This window comes from Aricia agestis, chromosome 18 (assembly GCF_905147365.1).
Source record: "Aricia agestis chromosome 18, ilAriAges1.1, whole genome shotgun sequence".
NCBI lineage: Eukaryota > Metazoa > Arthropoda > Insecta > Lepidoptera > Lycaenidae > Aricia > Aricia agestis.
Genome location: NC_056423.1, coordinates 9,941,986 through 9,964,261, shown reverse-complemented (window position 1 = coordinate 9,964,261; position 22,276 = coordinate 9,941,986). Strand labels below are relative to the sequence as shown.

The 22,276-nt window shown below is 40.8% G+C and overlaps 2 protein-coding genes and 1 non-coding gene across 6 annotated transcripts in view; 2 read left to right on the top strand and 1 right to left on the bottom strand.

Annotated features, from left to right (window-relative positions):
* LOC121735925 (cuticle protein 18.6-like) overlaps positions 1–8,062 on the top strand; it is a 31,174-nt gene extending 23,112 nt beyond the window's left edge. Inside the window, exon 3 of the mRNA XM_042126923.1 lies at positions 7,632–8,062. Coding sequence (XP_041982857.1) covers positions 7,632–8,039 — 408 coding nt within the window. The 3' untranslated portion in view covers positions 8,040–8,062. The remainder of the gene's footprint in view (positions 1–7,631) is intronic.
* A 213-nt stretch (positions 8,063–8,275) lies between these two features.
* LOC121735921 (male-specific lethal 3 homolog) lies at positions 8,276–21,405 on the top strand. Of its 4 annotated transcripts, none has more exons than XM_042126918.1 (14): positions 8,276–8,586; positions 8,921–9,099; positions 9,254–9,378; positions 9,744–9,858; positions 12,102–12,290; positions 14,129–14,254; positions 15,044–15,180; positions 15,901–16,013; positions 16,206–16,249; positions 16,583–16,675; positions 18,165–18,279; positions 19,395–19,482; positions 19,962–20,046; positions 20,850–21,405. In XM_042126918.1, exons 1-14 carry the CDS (start codon positions 8,485–8,487, stop codon positions 20,920–20,922), a joined length of 1,584 nt encoding a protein of 527 aa, XP_041982852.1. In that variant the 5' UTR covers positions 8,276–8,484; the 3' UTR covers positions 20,923–21,405. The 4 variants fall into 4 exon arrangements, with proteins under 4 accessions (XP_041982852.1, XP_041982850.1, XP_041982849.1 ...); XM_042126916.1 differs by having other exon boundaries at positions 15,901–16,020; positions 16,060–16,249; XM_042126915.1 differs by having other exon boundaries at positions 15,901–16,249.
* Positions 10,084–10,173, bottom strand: LOC121736292. Its single transcript, XR_006036988.1, has one exon. It is a non-coding gene; the product is annotated as a U6atac minor spliceosomal RNA (small nuclear RNA).
* Positions 21,406–22,276: the final 871 nt, after the last annotated feature.

The following is a 22,276-nucleotide window of genomic DNA, read 5'->3' as shown; positions in this document are numbered from 1 at the left end:
ACCAAATGACATAGGTCCATCAGACTATGAATCAATTTCCTCCATGGTACGTAGTACATCTAGTAGACAATAGCATGTCCAACAATTAGTGTAGTAGCATGTGTTTCCCCAGTTGCGTGGCGACCTCGGCGGCTGCCAAGTGTGTCGCAAGTCGCGACCGCCCGCTGCATACTAACGCATCGGCATCCGAGCACCAGAGTTAGCTACTTGTATAGTAGCTAAAAAAAAGAGGATGTTTACAGTTTTTGTATGTAATCAAAATTCGGATGGATGTTTGTTCCGCCCAAACACTTAAACTAGACTTTAAGCGCACTTAAAGACGAACGGCACCTGTCCACGGCATTCGACGGCGCGCGTTGATAGCAGTCGACGACAGCCTTAGACAAGTGTTAAAAAAAATCAATGAGACAAATCCAGGAACTGCCATCGTCGCGTGCCGTGGTATGCCGTCGAATGCCGTAGACCGCCGTCGACTGCCCAACAAGTGCCGTTCATCTGTAAGAAGCCTAAGGTGCAAAAGTAGAACAAAAAGGTTTATAAAATACTAGACGTTCCGCGCGGCTTCGCCCGCGTAAATTGGATATTTCACAGAAAAATCAGTCCCCAAAAAAAAGCCTATGATCCTTCACGTGGTCTATTTCTTATCTAATCCAAATAACAGAAAAAATGATCTAGTAGTTCGTGAGATAAGCCCTTTCAAATAATTTCCTAACTTTTAAAGCTTTTTTGAAATTAGGATTATAATAATGAAGCACGATAGTCTATATCAAATCAATAAAGCAGCACCCGGCTGTCGCATAACTATTGAAAATCTATTGTGTCTGCGATTCCCACGATCGAGGTAATATTTACGTGGACTCTCCGGGCGAGTCTGTGGCACTGATAATTAAATCTCTCCCCTACCGCACGCACACCCGCGCATCGCGCCTTGACGCCCAATTCGCAACGTGCAGCAGAAATCGTAATATTTTAATTTCGCCATAACATTAAAACCAAACGTCCAATTTTAATCATTCAAAGACCGAATATTATCTACATTAACTGTACTTAGTGATGAAATAATTTATTTTGATAAGGGTCAATAGCATGATTTAAATAAACGCATTTAAATATAGTCAAAAAAAATTCTAGATTTTTTAATAAAAAAATGGTTATTGTGCCTCACTCAACATAGATAGGTATAGTGTGTCGCGGACTTTTTTGTAGATATTTAAAAGATCTATAATTACTTAGAACATTTTATGCCTCTATCTTTTATAGTTTAGGCAGCGTACGCAAAATAAGTAACTTTTCTGGTTGATTTTTTAAACCTTGCGTCCGAAAATCCCAAATATCTTACGGAACCTTATATTTTTCCAAAATAAAAATTAGCCTATGTTCAGCAGAAATAATGCAGGATTCCAATGGTAAAAGAATTTTTCAAATCGGTCCAGTAGTTTCGGAGCCTATTCAAGACAAACAAACAATCAAATCTTTCCTCTTTATAATAGTAGTGTAGAAAATAGTTTGTGAAATAGGTATTAAATGATTATAAAGGACACAATAATAATTATTAACATTGTATGTTAATAATTATTATTTTTTAACAAAAAAATTAACAGGACTTCCAAGGTAAAAACAATATTCTTAAAAAATCCTTTTTGGAAGTCGGTCAAAAATCATTTGGAAGATCCTTCTTCAGCATGATTGGCCAATGGAAAAACCCGCGATGTGCCTAGGCTTCGCATGTGGCTGCCGAACTCGTGCGAAGGTTTTTATTTAAATAGATTCTTGATAAGTCGAAGTATAACAGCCGCACTGAGTTAAGTAACTCAGTGCGGCTGTGATTATTAAGTAATAATTATAAATTAAAAGCAAAAAATTCATACGATTTTTGTCAAACCCTTCATAAAAATCATTAGGGTCTGTTTCAGCACTTCCTGATACGTACCGGACAGGCTATCCACAACTTAACTTGACAGATAGAGTATAGAGAATCTGTCAAAATAAGTTGCGGATAGCCTATCTGGCACTTATCAGGAAGTGGTGAAACAGGCCCTTAGTCTTTGAGTGCGACGAGGCTTATCACAAAACTGCATTTTAAATACAGCACATAATTTTTTGAAACCTTGTAGCTGGTCTATACTATTGTTATAGATCATGGATCAGTTTTTTTAGTCGGAAATTTTACACCATAGCCTCCTCTTGCGAAAGTTCAGGTACTTTAGCCTTGAGCGGGGCTTCGTATGAGGTGGTGGCCATGAGACACTGGAGGTCACCGGTAGTGGTCGAAATAAAAGGCCGAAATTAAGAGCTAATTTTTAGACCTCGTTTATGCACTACATCTGGACCCTTTAATTTAAACAACATTACTCGTACAATTCGACGTAAAAAGGTCAAGCTATCAAGTTTGTATAAAAACTTGCTTATATACTTACTTAGTTACTAGTTACTTACTAATATTATAAATGCGAAAGTGTGTCTGTCTGTCCGTTTGTCTGTCTGTCGGTTACCTCTTCACGCCCAAACCGCTGAACCGATTTTGATGGGGACACTTCATGGGTCGCCCATGGCATGATGGGTCATTTAAACCTCTGACCACATCTCTCCAAGTTAGTCAAATAAGATATTACGAATGTGTTCTATGCTTTTCAAATAATAATTGCTAAAATCATGGTTAAATCCATCTTGATCAATGGCACAATATGAAGTTCTAACTTAGTATCTTATATCTTTAAACGAGCAATACAAGAATTGCTCGTCAAACAGCTAGTAATTATTATGGTAAGAATATATGGTGTATTCTAACCATAATAATAATTCTTACCATAATGCATTGTGGTGAGTGTGACTCATATTGTGAATTGTTGAAGCCTTAATTTTAAGGAATTCGAACATAAATACTCTCTTTTCGTACTTGACATTAGGTACAAAATAAAAAGGCGCTTTCAATAAATATCAAATATGGCAAGCACGTGCCACTCGGCCAGAAACGATAAAATTTTTAACAATTGCAGCTTTTATCATAAATTTAAAGTACTGTCGCAGTCGAGAAGGTTGACTGATTTTGTCCAAAGAAAGTTGTGAACCGTATGAACCTAGTAGTTACAAATATTTACGAATAATTATGCGTGTGATTGTCTGTCTGATAACGCAACCTTTTTTCCAGTTTTTCCGAGTGAGCACGTATTTTGCTGTTTATCTACCATGTATCACAAAAGGTCGTTTTTAAGTATAGGCAGCTCCTACGATAATGGCCGGTTTACATTTTTACAATCCAGTGATCCAATCCAACGCTGCATTGCTACTGGAATAATGTAAACGGGTACTGGAATGCACTAAAATGCAATTCCGCGCATTCCAGTGCATTCCAATACTGTTTATATTAATCCAACAGCAATCCAGCGCTGGATTGGATCACTGGATTTCAATAATATAAACCCTCTTTAAGTATAACAATTTTTTGCTATATCATAAAGATATAATATGAAGGAGCGAAAAATCAGCAGTATAAGAATAGGAATAAGAATATTTTTATTTTGTCACCACACAAATAATAATACAGAAGCACCTAGTAAGCATTAATTTCCACAATACATACTTTGTGTGATGTCAAAATTGGCCAATGCCGTAAATAGGGCAGTGCCACCGGTGCCCAGGCACAGGGCGTAGACTCTGGGGGGGCGCAAAAATGGCCAAACCAGGCAGTAGTATTATTTTTTCGGTTTGATCCCGATAATAGTTCCCGCTGCGCCCCTAGAGCACGATTCCAACAGTAAAATAGACCTATACATTGCTTTGGGTAATATAATATCTAAAAAAAGCAAGGGCGCAGTTGTAAAAGCTCGCACAGGGCGCAAAAAAGACTGTTTACGGCACTGAAATTGACCCAAGCTCAGCTATACGCAGCAAGCTAGTAGCAGTATCGAAATTTCGTGTTCAAAATCAGCTGATTTTGGAAAGTGTTGTGTATATGAGTGTACCTACAATCTACATATTTGACAGTCGCAGTGACACAGTGGCGAGCCGCGAGTCGCGACCTTGCGCCGCTTGTGGATGTGTGCGGCTTACATAATGTGCTTACATACTATGCTAGATAGCTTTACATACAAGGCGTGGTTGCAGCCTGAAATTTTATCAAAAGACTTTCTAGGGGGTTGTGAAATGACACAATAACTAGGTCGCAATTGAATATAAAGACGAACTTAAATAATAATTAGGTGCCTATGTTTTAGGGGCGGTCATGTGACAGGTCCCCGTGACTCTATAGCCGCAGTACATATGGCACGGCCGGATGCGGCCGCTTGGGGAATGAGGATTGAGGGGTTAAAAGACTTGACTCGTGAGCACTAAGGGTCCCCGCAGACTTACAATTTAAAGTTGGCCGACTATCGTACAAACCACAGAAATAGATCAAGATAGAAGCGCCATACGTTCGTGTTCATACAAATTGGAGCGACATGGCGCTTCTATCTTGATCCATTTCTGTGGTTTGTACGATAGTCGGCCAACTTTAAATTGTAAAGTCTGCGGTGACACAGGTCTAAGTATTAAGTATGTTCCTAAAATCGTGGTCGCAATCATATCTAAACGTATTATGCGCATGCGCACGGTAAGTTCAGTGAGCTTGAGGTTCTCACACTAGTTGACACCACACACGTCATGTCGTGTTGCGCATAGATGGCTGATAGCAGCCAGAAGTCCTCAACGCCGCAGGCTTGGCATGAGCACAGATAAATCGCAGTCATCTGTTTCAATCTGATATTTTATCCAATGACTAGCGAATTCATTGAATGAAACCATCTAATTTACAGATAAAGTCTTGACGAGTTGGTCTTTAGTCATTAAATTAAATGGCTTTATTCAATGAATTCGCTAGTCATTATATTAAATACTGGATTGGATTGCCTACTGGATTGGAATAATGTGAAGTTGTGAAGGTCATTTTAAATAAAAGTTTGAGTAGCTCTGACAGACCCTTTATTATATTTTGTTTTGACATGAACGCTGCGTTGGCACTGCACGCTATTAATAATATCATTTAGTACGGTTGAATTAACAATACCAAATTTTGTATTTTAGGTTACCGTAGTTTGGGCTTTCAATAGTGAGCCTCAAATAATTGTTGTTACTTACATATTTTTTTAAACTTTCTTAAAGTATGTCAAGCCAACCCCTAGCTAGGTTCCAATAAAAGCTCAAAGGGATAGAATATGATATCCCTATTTTGGATGTCAGTTAAAACATATACGGTAATTTTTGTAGAGTACCATTTAGTGCACTTACCAATAAAGCTTTATAATAATTTGTAACATTCAGTATGTCAGTAAGTTATCGGTATAATAAATGTCTTCGACCTTCCCTCGGGCGCCAAAAGCAACGGGCTCCAGTGGACTTGACAAAATTCGGAACCGGACGCTAAAAATACAAGTAAAGATTTTTATTGCATTTTTTGCGCATTATGTAACATCGTAGACTTATTACATGCTTATTACATTATTTCTATACTCATCAATATTGAGAGGTAGAACCAGTTAAATACAAGAGATTATATTTTAACCTCTTAAGAAACAGATTAGGTTTAGAGGTCTTTGATTTTTTTGTTCTGGCTTAAACCTCTATCACAAATTACAGGTGTATAACTAAGAACGTCTTTAAATAAGCTTCAGATTATATTCTACTTACTTATTTGAACTTATTTAAACATACATAGGTACCTATGTATAAATAAGTTATAAGTACCTATGTTCAAATAAGTAAGTAGAATGTACATTTAAATGTAATATAATACGTAGACTGTTGAGTGTGGTCTCAAAGTAGGGTCAACTTATTCTCAGAGTTAACCTTTAAAGGTCTAAGTGAACGCAATGCCCAATGACCCAAATGTGATGTTCAAAGGATCAAAATAATTGATTCTGATTCAAATTGTCAAAACAAATGATAAGAGCATCCAAATCAGGTCACAATAATAGTACTTATGTAAGTATAAAAACTTTAATTTAATAGTACGATTTTGCTTTTGGCTACTGCACCTACGAGTATAGTTCTTCGGCTACTCTTATGTTGAAATGTTGATAGATGGGTCTAGATAAACATTGATTTTATCGCTTTTATAACCGAACCCTAAGTGATATAAAAAATTAGTTATAATATATTTTATTTGTCATACTGAATATGATCACATAAGATGCTATTCAAATGCAACTAGGTATACCTAAGTGGCCTACTTACTACTTAGGTATACCTTTTTTTGCGTTGGGGGAATGTGTTTACGCATCCCCGGGGCCTGGGGAGGACCACCGATGTATGTGGGATTCCCCGGGGCGGACGTAAGATCCTCACCCGGGACTATACCCACCAAAACCCCAATGGTGTTCCTGCTCCTGAATGTGGAACTACGGGAAACGCGTGATATACGAGTGACACGACCGCAGCCCCACCACCTGTGACTCTTTGGGCTCTACTCGTGGAAACACCACATACCAGTTACCGCATGACACATCACTCCGCGACGATTCGCTGGAACTCTTCGCTGGAGCGCATCGTGGCTTACCAGGGACTCGATGTCATGGGCGACGGCCACTGAGGCACTGATCTCCATTAGGAGGTCAGTGGCGACGGTAGACCCATGCCGACGCCGGACGCCCCGAGCTCCCAGCTGCTAAGGCGGACGTCGTGACCACTGACCATGTCTGGCCCTCCGACCTCCGTCTCCGCCTCGGCCTTCTCCGAGGATCCCTTATAGTTACTTAAAGTACAGGACTTGAAAGAACAATCGGTCTAATGTAAGAACAAAAATACGTTTAAAAGCATTTTTTTTAATTATAAATTTTAGTAATAGCGCTTCATTACGTAGCGTAGATAACTCATGACTCATGAGTGATGAGCGTTGAATGATTAGCTAAATTCAGATTATTTTTACTGAATAATTAATTTGCCATGCGTAAGTCTTGACCTACTTAATCCTTTGCGTTACATATTATTCTTTGAAAAAAAAATTACTAAGCTGCGGCCATTTTCAAATTTTGAATTTGAATCTAGAATAGCTTCGGGGCTGCCCGTGCAGAAGGTTCACAAAAGCCTGAAGGCGCCAGCTCACGGTCAAATAACGCCTGGCTCGAAGTGAAAGGGTGAGACCCTCATATTATAAAAGCTCAGATACCTTCCTACAGGTTATCATTTTACAAACATCAGCAACATGGCATTCAAGGTAGAGCTACTGCAGTGGGTTCTAAATTTAAATATTTTTTTTATGGAAAGGCCAAGGACTTTGGCGTTGGCAAATCCCTCCTTTTGGATTGCCAAAAGGAGGGATTTGGACCAATCTAAATGGACTTTTAATGAATTTCAAGTGATAATACGGTGAAATGTTTCCTGAATTACCTAGTGAAAAGAAAAGCTACCTAGGTATATAATGAGAATACCTATATCATTATACAAGCTTTACCCTTAATTAATAAAATCCTTAATTAAAGAAAATCTGTATTAAATCTTTCATGACTAAAATACTTTTTTTTCTACAGTTTGTCGTCTTCGCCTGCTTTGTGGCCGCGGCCAGCGCCGGCCTGCTCCCTGCCGCCCCAGTGGCGTACTCCGCCCCCGTCTACCACGCGGCCCCGGCCTACCAGACCTACGCTGCGCCCGTCACCAAGGTGGTAGCCCCCGTGGCCAAGGTCGAGGAGTACGACCCCCACCCCCAGTACACGTTCTCGTACGATGTCCAAGACGGTCTGACTGGCGACTCCAAAGCCCAGCACGAGACCCGCGATGGTGACGTTGTCCAGGGCGCCTACTCCGTGGTCGACCCCGACGGCACCAAGCGTACCGTGGAGTACACCGCCGACCCCCACAACGGCTTCAACGCCGTCGTCCACAGGGAGCCCCTAGCCGTCAAGGCCGTAGCCCCCGTCGTTGCTAAGGTCGCCGCCCCCGTCGCCTACGCCGCACCAGTTGCGAAGGTCCTGCCATCTTACGCCTACACCGCCTCTCCCGTTGTCCACGCGGCTCCAGTCGCCAAGATCGCCTCACCAGCCATCGCTTACTCTTCCTATTACCATTAAAATTTAAATAATGCCAAGTAGAAGAATAAGATTTAGGGAACCCAACTCATTAGCATAATAAATTATTTTCATTATGATAAATCTTTATTTTATTTTCCTATTTCTAATTTCTATTGCATTCTCTACATTTTCTATAATAGTAACATTAAAAAAACCAACACTAAAATGGCAACATTTTACGCGCAATTTGACAGTTTTGACTTTTGACAGTGTTTGACATATTTGACAGGAAGCAAACAAATGCGGATTTCTCGTGTTTTTGTTTCCAAAATAAACAAAAATAAGTTATAATATCAATAGTTTGACTGAATACGTATTAGAGGCTTATAAACTAAGTCGTTTGCAGTGTGTGTGATAATTACAATGATTTTATTTCAATAAACTTTTTGTTTTTTCACATTCTCACTTGCCGGGTTTGCCCTAGTTTGATACTCAAAAACTAACAATGGTATCTACAAGAGGATTACGCTATAAGTTTAGTGAAGGTGAAAGAGTACTATGCTATGAACCAGATCCGACGAAAGCAAAAGTGCTCTACGATTCCAAGGTGTGTACTTAACACAGTATAATCTTGCATAGTTCGCGGTTCTTGAATGTTTCTAATGATTCTATAAGCCAATTTATTTCCGTAGCTTTTTTCTGTAAGACACAGTTATATTTCTATCACTTTTATATCCAATCAAACGGTAAAAAAGACAATATTATTGTACAGCCAAAGCCAAATCCAGCTTATTTCTTTTGTACCTTATTCAACAAGAAAAAAGGTCAAATCAGATTTGTTTATATCGTCGTTAATTTAAAGAATACTATGAAAAGGACCAGTAAATTTTATCTTGATGTAAATAACAAATATAGAAACTAAAATATCAACAATGTTGCAGGTTTTAGAGGTGATAGAGAGTAAAGACAAGCGTGGACGTCGTACGGTGGAATATCTGATCCACTTCCAAGGCTGGAACTCGTCCTGGGACAGGTGTGTCAGCGAGGACTTTGTGCTGAAAGACACAGAGGAGAATCGGCAGCTGCAGCGGGATTTGGCAGAGAAGTCGCAGCTCCAATTGTGAGTTTAGTTTTTTGTTTATAGGAGGAGTTACATAAAAGATGTAGCAGTTGCTTGGCTTTTTCAATTAATGCAAAAATTCTAGTTGTAACTTAGTGACACAAAGGTTGTGATTGCCTGATGCCAATATTTTCACCAAAATTCTCATTTGCAGAGGAGCATATCTGTATCGAAGAGAGCGCAAGAAGGGGAGCACTTCAAATTCTGGAGCTGGTGCTGCGAAGAGAGTGAGACATGGCTTCAGCGACGATGGCTCTACCAGTAGCACACCCCCAGATGGTAAATTACTATTTAGTCTATTCTTAGGATATACATCGGTGAAGTACAGTTCGTACGGTAAAGGAAAACATCGTGACGAAACCCGCACATAGTCGGTCCTCTGGACTCTTCTTTCCTCTGGACTAAGCCAACAATGAAGCTAGAATGCCGTATGCGCTTGGGCAACCATACGGACATTTAAAAATCTTGTCCCAGGCACTACAGTATTTGAGGAGTGGTTACTTCGCTCTGAAAAATACTGAATAAATCTACAACGGATGTAAAGGCCTAGTTAGGATATACATACCATGTAGTATGATGATAAGCCAGGGCCTGTAAATTGTAATCTTTCATATCAAAGAATCATCCCTTATTTTATTCTGCAGATGGAGAAATCGGTGACACTGACTCCTCATCGGGCTCAGGTTCCAGTGCACAGCCACAATCTCCACCTAACCCACATGCTGGGAGGGCCAGCATTACATTACAATCTGCACTGAGGTAAAGATATTTTATTCTAGGAGGCATTGGACTGGAGAAATAGTGTGCGAATTGAGAATATTATGTAAGCTTTTAAAAATCTATAATGTCCAAAATGTAATACATAATAGTCTTTTCAAAGCTTATAACTTTTAACTGCATCTGAATATTTACTGATAATTTTATAAAATTGTGCATCATAAATTATAGTGTTATGAATTTTACTTTTTTTTTTCAATTTCTTAAAAAAAAATGTGGTCAAGTTGTGCCTTAACCATTTTGTGTGTTCCATCCTTGTCAAGGGGAGTGCTAACCGTCTCTCCTTTCAATAGACACAACATTTGAGTCACAGACCCAGGTATATATACTTAGCGGCGTAAAAAACTTCGCTAGCGCGATCCAGGATTATAGATAGAAAACATCAAAGAGAATGAATTATTTAAAAACTTATCTAACTTTTACGTTCAATACGTAAAATTTAACTTATTTAAATGTTAATAAACTACCTATCGTTTCTTAATTAGAGAGAAATAATCAATTTTATTGAATTAGATGTAAAAGCGCCATCTAGTAGGGTATATGCGAACTAAAAATCATTAAAATGCATAATATTATCATAGCATTAGTTTTTATTATTCGTAGCATAGCATACTGTTGGTAAATTAAGTACAATAATCATACGGATATTTAGTGCAATGCCAGAAGCCTCATTGTAAGATTAATAATCATCATCAGCCCAGATCCAGTAATATAAATGATTGATGATTATTAATTATTATGATTAATTCCCGTGTTACCCGCGGCTTATTGGGGAAAAGAAATTGTAATATTAACTCCATAAAAAGGAACACTGTATACACATTACACACTCTAGTGATCTAGTCACTTAAGAGGATTCCACACCGCCATTTTTTCCATACAAACGTTGTCCCCTGTTTCCTCCCTGGATAATGCTAGTAGAGTTATAATTTTTTTCCTGAATATCTACGGCCACTAATACAATGTCCCTATGTTTTCTTTTTTTCATAATTTAATTATTAAATAAGATATGAACGTTCAAAAACCCAAAAAAATGGCCAGATTTTCAACTGTGTTCAAACGTCCAGAAAACAGATTTGGCTAGATTATACAAAAAAAGCAAAACATAGGAACACAGCTCAAGCCTTTTTTTAATCTTTAATGAAAAAAGTACTTAAATCGGTTAAGTTTTGGAGAAGGAATCAGGGGACAACGAATCGTTGATTTTCTGGATTTTCTGCAGTTGTCTCTATCGCGTTCTGCGGTATAGGCTTGAGGTAAGGGAGACAGCTATAGATATTACACGTACTTTTTTTTCATTTCTCTAGCCGCTGTTGTATCCTCTTAAGGCTGGTTTTATCGTAGAGCGTTTCGCAGCGCCGTTGGAGCGCGCGCGTTCGAAGCTGTAACAAACGTATGGACGAACGGCGCTGCTCAAGCGCGCGGACTTTAAAACGCAATTACTACCCCCATACATATTCGAACGCGCGGCGCTCCAACGGCGGTGCCGAAACGCTTAACGATAAAACCAGCCTTAGCGTTGCGTCGTTTTAAATATATTTGGCCCTGTTGGGCAGGGAAGTGGGCAGCGCGAGAATGTAAATAGTCACTCGCAGCTGCCTGACGCGGCAAGTATGTAGAGGGCTGAGTGTAAACGCTCACTCGCGTCGTTACTGCCGCAGAAGTATTCAGGGTAATATTGCCGGCAGTGGCTGAAAGTAGATGGCCCATTAGTTTTGTTACATCATGTTGAGAGGAAAGGCCAGAGGCAACATGCAGTAGGTTAGTGCAGGTTTTCGCTCGATCCTTTTCTTTTATCATATTGTAGCAGTACCCACAATAAGCCTCACAATCCTACATCGCGCTATCGAAGTTTCTTAGAACGACAAGATATACATACAACGTCTAAAATGACGTCAGTGGGTTTCGGCCTGACCGACCATGCTACCTCGCTCGGTCGGAAGATCTTCCTTTTTTTGAACCTTTATATTTATGCATAAATAATTACAAAACAATGTTATTCAATATAAGCTTATACAAGTTTTACCATGCGCCGTCCAGTCGTTGTTTCACATATCATAATAAATGCAAATCATTATAAGTACATACATTGATCAATGATCATAATCTATTAACGTGTGTAGTGTAAGCGTAGTGTGTAAGACTAGGCGTCATGATCATACTAAACGCGCGCGCGTTTTTTCGGCCGCCACTTCCATCGTTAAACTATTTAATGTATCCCACAGGGACCGTCTTACCTTCGACTACCATCTCGTCGTAAAGCGTGGCCGCCTCGCGCGTCTGCCCGCGTCGCCGTGCGTCGCGCAGATACTGGAGGGCTTCGTGCGGTGGTTCGCGCGCGCCGGCGCCTGGCGCACGCCCGCGCGCCGCCACGAGCCGCCGCCCCGACCTGATATGCTGGACGTCACTTGCAGGTCAGTGGGATGGTGGATGCCACTTGCAGGTCAGTCCGATGCTGGATGTTACTTGCAGGTCAGTCCGATGCTGGATGTCACTTGCAGGTCAGTCCGATGCTGGATGTTACTTGCAGGTCAGTCCGATGCTGGATGCCACTTGCAGGTCAGTCCGATGCTGGATGTTACTTGCAGGTCAGTCCGATGCTGGATGCCACTTGCAGGTCAGTCCGATGCTGGATGTTACTTGCAGGTCAGTCCGATGCTGGATGCCACTTGCAGGTCAGTCCGACGCTGGATGCAAAGATTCTATCAAAAAGCTTTGTGAGGGCTCGTGTCGTTTTCGTGCATGGTAATAATCTTTAAGGCACTTTTTTATATTTTAATAGTAACCAAACCTTGACTGACCGATGATAAGACATCTAAAAATAAATAAAAATGACTTTAGTTAAAGCACAAATCAATAGGCTCGATAGTTTTTCCGTAAAGTGTACCACAAAAGTGCTCAGGTTGTAGGATATAGTAGGGCTCGCTTTGCTCGCCCTAACAAAATGCCGGATAGTTTTTATACTAGAAAATGCACAGTTCTCGCGCGATAAACTTAGGACAATAAAGTCACCAACAACATACATCTAGTATTCAAAATTTCGCCAGTCGCTATAAATTCATATCGCAGCGCGGCCTCCAGACGCGTTGCAACAAATTTTTAATGCATCACAGTTTCAACTGTACCACACGTGACTTGTAAGATAAGTTTTTTATTTACTCTTTGCATAAATTAAGTTGCTACATATAAAAAGACCCGTATATGAATTCATTTAAAAGAGAACTTCTACAGTCTACAGTTATCGGTATAAGAACGAAATATAATCTGCCGTATCTTTAAAAACTTTAATGAGAAAACTGCCAATTTTTTGCAGAACACTTGCGATAAAAGTTGCCCAATGCAAAAATACACTCCTAAACGCACTTTTAAAAATCCATCGCATAGGCAAAAGGCCCAGTTCACAATCTGCGATGGATTTTTACCAATTTACGGTGGCTTTTTACAATCCGCAGCAATTTTTTAGGCTGCAGTCTCGAAACCAGCGGCCAGCAGAGCGGCAGCGGCGGCGGCGTATCCAATGTAAAGATGTATAAGGACAGGCCTCGAAAGCAGAGGCGCGCCGCTCCCTACGCGGCGTACTAGATGGCTTATTCATATAAATCTATGCATTGGAACGCGCCGTCGCCGCTCCTGCTCCGCTGCCCGCTGATTTCGTGCAACCTACAGCTTTAAATACTTACTTACTTAATGAAATAAGGGGGCAAACGGGTCACCTGATGGTAAGCAACTTCCGTCGCCCATGGACACTCGCAGCATCAAAAGCTACAGGTGCGTTGCCGGCCTTTTAAGAGGTAATAGGGGAGGGTAGGGAAGGGAATAGTGGAGGGTAGGGAAGGAAATATGGGAGGGTAGGGAAAAGGGCCTCCGGTAAACTCACTCACTCGGCATGAAATAGCGCGGTTTTTGTGAGAACTTTTTTTTTTTATGAAATAAGGGGGCAAACGAGCAAACGGGTCACCTGATGGAAAGCAACATCCGTCGCCCATGGACCCACGCAGCATCAGAAGAGCTGCAAGTGCGTTGCCGGCCTTTTAAGAGGGAAATGGGGTAATAGGGGAGGGAAGGGAACAGGGGAATTAGGGAGGGAAAGGGAATAGGTTAGGGGATTGGGCTTCCGGTAAACTCACTCACTCGGGTGTTGGTATTTCTCCGGTCGAGCCGGCCCATTCGTGCCGAAGCATGGCTCTCCCACGTTTTACATTCATTGTTAACTTTCTCATACAGCAGCATTTAAGACTTCTTCCACTTCCAGGTTGAACCTGCTGCGCGAGGTGGCGGACGGCTTGCGCGTGTACTTCGACTTCGTGCTGCGCAGCCACCTGCTGTACCGCCGCGAGCGACAGCAGTACGCCGACCTGTGCGGACAGTTCGCCGACGAGTGAGTAGCCTGCGGTCCCCGTGGTTGTTCTAGTGTCAGCAAGATTAGTAGCAACACCAAGTAACAACGTGCGCGGTACGCAGTGTCAGCGAGACCCAGCTCGTACTGTTCTCGTGTCATCAGGACCAACTTGCTCCATACATGTCCTCACGTACCTTTTTAGTTTTTGTACAGCCCGGCGAGAAGAACCGGTGTAAGAATCTCGCTCAAAGCCGTCTTTTGCGATCCGCGCGGTTAAACCGCTTGCAGCTTATGGTCGATTTACACGGGTGACTAACGGGTCGATTTTAGTTACCCAGCAAGTCACCAGTCGAATCGCCTGTCCAAGTCGAATCGCCACCCCATTTACACGGGTGACTAACGTGTCGGTCACCCGGCAAGTCACCAGTCAACAGTAGTATTCGCAGCAAGCGATCGCTTGCGACTGAGCGTTTGCACGGTCGATTTTAGTCACCAGCCGCATGCGGCCATTGGCCGCACGACTTTGGGGCTTGCGACTTTAGCCGCATGCGGCGTAGTCGAATTGCCATTTACACGGTCGACTTTCGTCGTGCGGCGGAAATCGTGCGGCTTTAGTCACCCGTGTAAATCTGCCATTATTACAAAGGCATTTACATTAACCGCTCGGTTTCTACGCGGGATTCGCGCGGTTCCCGCTGTGTCTAAACAAGTCACGATCTGTCGGTTGGGTTTGACATAACGTGACCAAATTGTTTAGGTCTGCCATCTGCCTATGAATGGACTTCTCTGGTACACTGATATAATATTTCCTCACTTTTTATTTTTCAGTCGCGAAATAAAGAGTTCACCTGACGACGAGAAGGAGAACTACAGCCAGGAGGAGCTGATGATGCTGATGGAGCTGCGCAGCCCGCGCCTACCCGACTACAGCCACCTGCCGCCAGACCCCGACGACCACTACGAGGGTAATGCCCAATATAGAACCTCCTCCTTTTTCGGAAGTTGGTTAAAAAGTATGAAAGAGCATCCCTCCAATGACCAGTACCTACTCGGATAAAAAAATTTCTTTCGTTTCGTTGTCTTTAATGGAAAAAGTACCTGGATGACCGAGCTTTGCTCGGTATTTGACTTCGTGTTACTTAACAACGCCATCTGCTGGAATAGCTTTAGCTATTGTTGTTTTATCGCCCCCGAAACCCCCTATATACTAAATTTCATGAAAATCGTTGGAGCCGATTCCGAGATTCCAATTGTTGTAACAAAAATAAGTGATAATACTTTAGGGTGTGTACGTGTTCCTTGTAGAGAGTTCACTGTGAAAGTAGCAGCGCTGAAAGACGAATTTTTTTTTCACTTTTGTATGGGGAAACTCGTGACGCTCTGGCCCTTGCCCATACAAAAGTGAAAAAAATTTTTCGTCTTTCAGCGATATATATATATATATATATATATATATATATATATATATATATATATATATATATAAGAATTGCTCGTTTAAAGATATAAGATAAACAACTGAAACCTTGTTACCAATCGTTCTTTTAGAAAGTCTTGAAATACGAGGTTGTCTTTAGGTACTCAATGTAAACTCACCCAAAAAAAAAAATTCTGCCAATCCATAAACAATATTCTACCTTTATTGTATAATACAATGAGAAACAAATTATATTTTCAATTGACAGAAGACATGCAAGATGACGACCAGAATAATGATGATGAGGAGAGAAGCGAAACACATGATAAGAAACCGGAGTCCCTCTGCGAGGAGAGCAGTAGCCAGGGCCGGGAGAGCACCAGCCAAGGCCGAGAAACCAGCCAAGGACGAGAAAGCAACAGCCAAGGACGTGAGACCAGCCAAGGCCGAGAAACCAGCCAAGGCCGAGAAACTAACAGCCAAGGTCGAGATACCAACAGCCAAGATCGGGAGACAAATAATAAAGGCGGGGAAAGTAATAGCCAAAGCCGAGAAACCAACAGCAGAGACAGTAAGCAGGAGAAACCAGAGTCCAGAAGTGGGAATGTAGCTAGAAGGTAATGAAATTGGTTACGATAAATCTTAAGGCTTTATCTTCTTTACGTGGGAGAGCCACGCTTCGGCACGAATGGGCCGGCTCGACCGGAGAAATACCACGTTCTCACAGAAAACCGGCGTGAAACAGCGCTTGCGCTGTGTTTCGCAGAGTGAGTGAGTTTACCGGAGGCCCAATCCCCTATCCTATTCCCTTCCCTTCCCTACCCTCCCCTATTCCCTCTTAAAAGGCCGGCAACGCACTTGCAGCCCTTCTGATGCTGCGAGTGTCCATGGGCGACGGAAGTTGCTTTCCATCAGGTGACCCGTTTGCGTTATGACTTGATATTTTGCAGGTTACGGTCGCACAAGTCGGCAGTGTCGCAGTCTGAGAACGACGCGCCCTCCACCTCCGCCGACCACAAGACCTTCGAGACGCTCTCATCCAGGTACTATACTCACTACGAATAATGAAAACTAAGTTTAACTGCGTCAAAAAAATTGTTCCACGAGTCTACAAAATGTGTACCGAATACATGCATACTTTATGCATGTGTTCCCTACCTCCGTGCCTACTCAATTTTGTGTCATTAAACAAGTGACAATTATTGTCAATGGCTTTTTTTCGTAAGTTTGAGTGTTAGGTTAGGTCGTTGCCACGTGGTGTGGTACGTGTGGGTTGCCCATTGGGGTCAATACAGACCGCAACGCGACGTGTAGATGCGTTTCTAAAGTATAGATCTGACAGATTTGTAAGACTGGGTTGCACCAGAGGCGTGGGTAAAGTTAAATTTATGGTTATAGTTAAGGTAAATTTAACTTTAATTTTACCCTTAACTTTGCCCGGAGAAATTGACAGATGACAGCTGATCCAACAAAGTTATACATGCGCGTGGGCGGGGGCGCTGCTGGTAAAGGAGAACTGTCAAAAATGGCGTTTTTGTATGATGACAGCGTTAGTTCCTTTTTTCGCCACATACATTTAAAACCTTGTCGAGCTCTATGGTTATGGTTAAATATGGCGTCTTGATGGCGTCCATTTTTATCTTTACCCAAAGATTTGACATTTTGCACTGTAGTCAAAGTTAAAGTTACAGTTAAAGTTGGTGCAATCCAGTCTATCTTGGGTTACACCAGAGACGTGGTTATAGTTAAAATTAAATATGGCGTCCAAACACCCCATATTCTCATACGACATCTGTCAAATTTTCCGGTTAAAGTCAAAGTTAGTTGGTGCAACCCAGTCTTACGGCCGTTCCCAATATTTGATCTATCTCTGGTTTTGCCCTACTAGAGATAGGAATAGCTCACAATTGACATAAAATATAAGTCTCTAATGTCAATTGTGAGCTATTCCTATCTCTAGTAGGGCAAAACCAGAGATAGATCAAATATTGGGAACGGCCGTAAGACACCTTACGCAATTGAAGTCTGTCAATCTACGCGTCCGGCGTCGCGTTGCGTTCTGAATTGACCCGTCTCTCGTTGCTATTGACATTTGCCATAATATTTGAGTGTACGCAAAGGAACCAAATTCAAAACGGTTGAAGTATGGGAGTTACGTTTCCTTAGTTTTTATTATTCGTAGTATACTCGCATACAACTTTAAGAACCTATTTCACCACTTCCTGATAAGTGCCGGATAGGCTATCCACAACTTATCTGACAGATACTCCATACTCTGTCAGACTTCGGCACGGTGATTGTGTATGTCATGTGTGCGACTAGTCGTATGCGAATTATAATTGCATAAGTTGATTACTTTTATCCAATAGCTTTTAACCGCGGCAGTCCCCGAATGCCACACGTTTTTTTTATGATTTTTTTTAATGGAAACTATTATAATCGTTGCCCAGTGTTGGCAGTAGCAGATCGACAGCTCGCTCACAACTGGAAAATTTGTTTGTTTTTAACTTCTCTTTGTTTGTTTATCCTCAGTGTGGGCAGTAGCGGATCGTCGGTCAGCGAGGCGTGGGCGTCCCGCCGGCCCGCCGCCCCCGCGCCCCCCACACCCGCCACCACGCGCACGCCGCTCTCGCAGCTACTAGATAAGGTAACTCTACGAAGAATGCTTAAGTTAAAGAAATAAAATTTAGTCAAAAAATGAAAAGAGACGCGAGGCCCCGGGCGATTGCCCTGTTCGCCACCCCCTAAGGCCGCCACTAACTCTACCCCCTTTTTTGTGTTTTCTGTATACTGTATTTCATAGTTCACTCCAAATTTTTTAAACATTTTTTTTATAAAACTAGATGAAAACCCGGCTTCGCTCGGGTAAACTTGTAACTCAATACACGTCTATGTACAAAATGTAATTAAATATTTGTGTAGTCTTCTTTTCTCAAGAAATATTAAAGGAAAGCAAGAATCGTAATGATTCGTATACTTAGCTTAGTTAATTATATTTCAAAATAGTAAGTACTTAAATAAAACTGCAAAAGTTTTACATAGGTACTTAAACATTTTTATTTCAAATCAACATTATCTGTTTCTCTACATTGGCAGGTAGGTAAGTACCTACTTACTAATTTTAAAGAATCATTGAATTTAGTTTATTGAATTTACATGAAACCTATTATGAGTTTCAGACTCCACGCCAGTCGGCAGCCCTTTTATTTTATAAGAAAACTATAGGTGGCAGGGACATGTCAAATAAATAATAAGAACCAGTCCACACGGCGCGTTGCGTCGACGCAGCGCTGTGGTTTGACGCATAGCCGGCCACACGAGCGCTGCGTCATCGCAGTGTTATTACGAAGAAGTCTTAGCCCGGGCGCGCACTAGCGGCCAGGCCGCGGCGGCCAGGTCGCGGCGGCCATCGAAAATATGGTGTGGCCGCTGGCCGAGGTGCGGCCAGGTGCACGTAGTCTATGGCGGTTTCATACTAAGGTATTTATCTCGATGGCCGCCGCGACCTGGCCGCTAGTGCGCGCCCGGGCTTAACGTCAAAAACTCCCGCTTCGTCTCGGGGGCTGCTGTCCGTCATGTGTGCGTTGCGACGATGCACACATGACGGACAGCACCCGTGTGAACACCTTGGTTATTTGTATGTAAAACAATGCAACGGCAACGCTACGTCGACGCAACGCGCCGTGTGGACTGGCTCTAAGATTACAAGTTTACTTGGCGACACCAGTTTGCCCTGTCGTTACTAATTCCATGTCTGTGCAGGTGGGCAAGTGGCAGATAGTGCCGCGCGAAAACACAGAACACCTGCCGTGCAGAGTCTACGGCGCCATACATCTAGCCAGACTGTTCGGTAAATATTACACACATCCATGCTAATATTATAAATGCGAAAGTGTATCTGTCACGCTTGGCACCAATTTCACCAACGTCTGTTAGCAGTTAGTGTTAACAACTTGTCTTCTCTTTCATACATAAGAAAAACGAAAGAGGTAACGTGATACTAATTCGAGCGTTAACTTTAACAGTCGTTGGTGAAATTGGGGCTTAATCTCTTTTCTATCTAAAAATAATCTAAACCGATTTGATAAAATTTGGTATGGATAAATTTTGAGCCCTGTGATAAACTTATTTCACAGTTTTGCGGGCATCAACTAGTGACTTTATACCCCTTGTAAATTCATCCATAATAAAATGTTACTCTGTCTAATATCTCCTTCTTGAGGCTGCATTGTCGTTGCAGTAGTCTAAGTCACTCTTAGTCAAGTGTTCCTGATAAGTGATAAGCCTACACATTTAATAATATTATTGTAATAATACTATTGTTTTCAGTGAAACTACCAGACTTTTTGAACGCAACACAGATGCCAGATTTAAAACTGAAACTGATATTAAAACATATTGATGTCTTCGTTCAGTGAGTATTCATTTTCAATGGTAATGGGGATTGTCCATTTTTTTTAAATTTTGCTCATTACAAAAACATTTCGAGGAATAAGGTCAGTGATTGTTTTTCTGTATATAAACGAAAAAAATACCCATTAGTTACTTATATTTTTGAACAAATACGTTTAACCTTTGTTTGACCTTCAATGGCGTTAAATTAGCAATAAATTCGACCAACATTACGTTTCAACCTTTTTTTAAGCTTCTCGTATCAGCTTTCACATAATGAGAACTTGCATTTGACGAACCAGCCATTATAAATAAGATTGAAAGGAAATTTAAAACATATGCAGAGGTCAATTGGCGGCCGATGATGACGTCAGAGCGAAACTTTAAAAATTTATTGAGAAAAAACTAGCCAATGAATTTCAAAATTATTTAATTTATATTCTTAAAATACTCTATTTTAACGAAAAAAAATATAAAAAGTACATGTGATTATTTTTTTTTTTGGACAATGCCCATTATGATAAATAGGAAAAGTTTTATTGTTTATTTGCATAAAATAGACTTTAATACTAACCAACGTAACGTAGCTTAGACGAAAAGCTGCAAGATGTACAGCTCCCACAGTATTTAATATATGATAATATTTGTGTTTGTTCTATATGTTAGTATCTGATTTCGAGTCGCTGGAGCATTTTATTTATGTTTGTGGATATAGCCTAGTATTTTATTTATAAATTATTTTATATCCATAAGTGATTTTGTAAGGCCTCATGTATACCAAATTCTTGATTGATTGAAAATAAAACAAATGAATTCTATTTCCAGCTATCTGGAAGACCACAGCGAATGGTTCGGCGAAATGTACTACATCAACGACGGTATATCTCGCTCACACTGAACCGGCTTAACTAGAATCATCATGTAATAAAGTATGAACAAACCCCCTTACTAATTTAAATATTTACATAGCGAACTATACAAGATTTGCTAGTCTCTGTCTGGCTTAGGGTCAATTTATAAAAGCGCAGAGTCGAAGCGCGTCGAAGCGTCAAATTCGCAACAAGTCAAACAAATGCGCGCGGATTCGCCAGAGTGCCTACAGAGATGACGCGTAGATTCGCTTGTGTGCGCTTGGATGCGCGAGAACGCACCAAAAAGCGGTGGTCAAGCGAATTCGCGAAAGTGCGCGCGGATGCGTGCGCCTTTTTAAATTCTCAGAAGTAATATGTGCGTTAACACTTTGGAGTTAAGGTTAAATTTGATATGTTCAGTTTTAATAATTCGCTTCGATGCGCTTCGACTCTGCGCTAGTATAAATTGACCCTTATTGGAAACAAGTTGAACCCGCATTTATTTTAAAGATTTTATATACCATTTTGTCGGCATCATTAAGATGTGTATTCATGCCGAATTACAGCTTTGCAGGTCCTATAGTCTCTGACCAAAACCGCGGACAGACGGACGGACAGACCGGGTTCCTTGTTGACTACGGAACCCTAAACAGTAACACTGCGTAAATGTTTTTATTTGTAAGGGGTTATAATTTATAAGTAACGCATAATATTTGTCTATGACCACCAAACAAAAATGATTTTGGTAAAGGCCTTATTAGGTAATGCATTTGTGCATGAAAACTTTGCTTTACTGGTCTTTACAGAGAAAAAAGAAGTGTTGTATTTGACTTTTTCTCCTTGTAAGTACATACACAGCTCGTTCAAAATATCTTCTTATTCAAAATTAAAAATGTATGGATGGATCAATTGAATATAATGATATTGTTAAAAAAATCATGTAAGTACAGTAATTAAAATAAATAATTTTTGATTGAAATAAATATTGTGTAGTAGACATGCATTTTATGAATAAGGAACTTATGCATAACAATTACCTAACATAGTTTTAAGAACAACAAGTTTATTATGACAATGTTTCGCGTTTGTTTGTGGTCGACGATAGAGATTTAAAAAATATGTATTTGATTATACCGACTTCCAAAAAAGAGGAGGTGATATTCAACTTGTGAAACAATTACATAATATATTGTATATTTTCTGTCTTATAATTGTATGGATCTACAAATTGATGTTTGCAACAAAAATAAAATTTACATACATATATTTTAGAGCTTTTTACAGTTTTTCCTCTGTATGCTTAAACCGCTGAGCCTATTTTGATGAAATTTGGTACGGTAACCGCACGATAAACCATTATCCATACCAATATTATACATGCGAAAGTGTGTCTGTCTGTGT

Coding starts and splice junctions, on each gene's coding strand:
- LOC121735921 (XM_042126915.1), top strand. CDS start 8,485: ATGGTATCTACAAGAGGATTACGCTATAAGTTTAGTGAAGGTGAAAGA. Junction 9,100..9,253: donor GAGAAGTCGCAGCTCCAATT/GTGAGTTTAGTT, acceptor TCTCATTTGCAG/AGGAGCATATCTGTATCGAA. Junction 16,676..18,164: donor TTCGAGACGCTCTCATCCAG/GTACTATACTCA, acceptor GTTTATCCTCAG/TGTGGGCAGTAGCGGATCGT.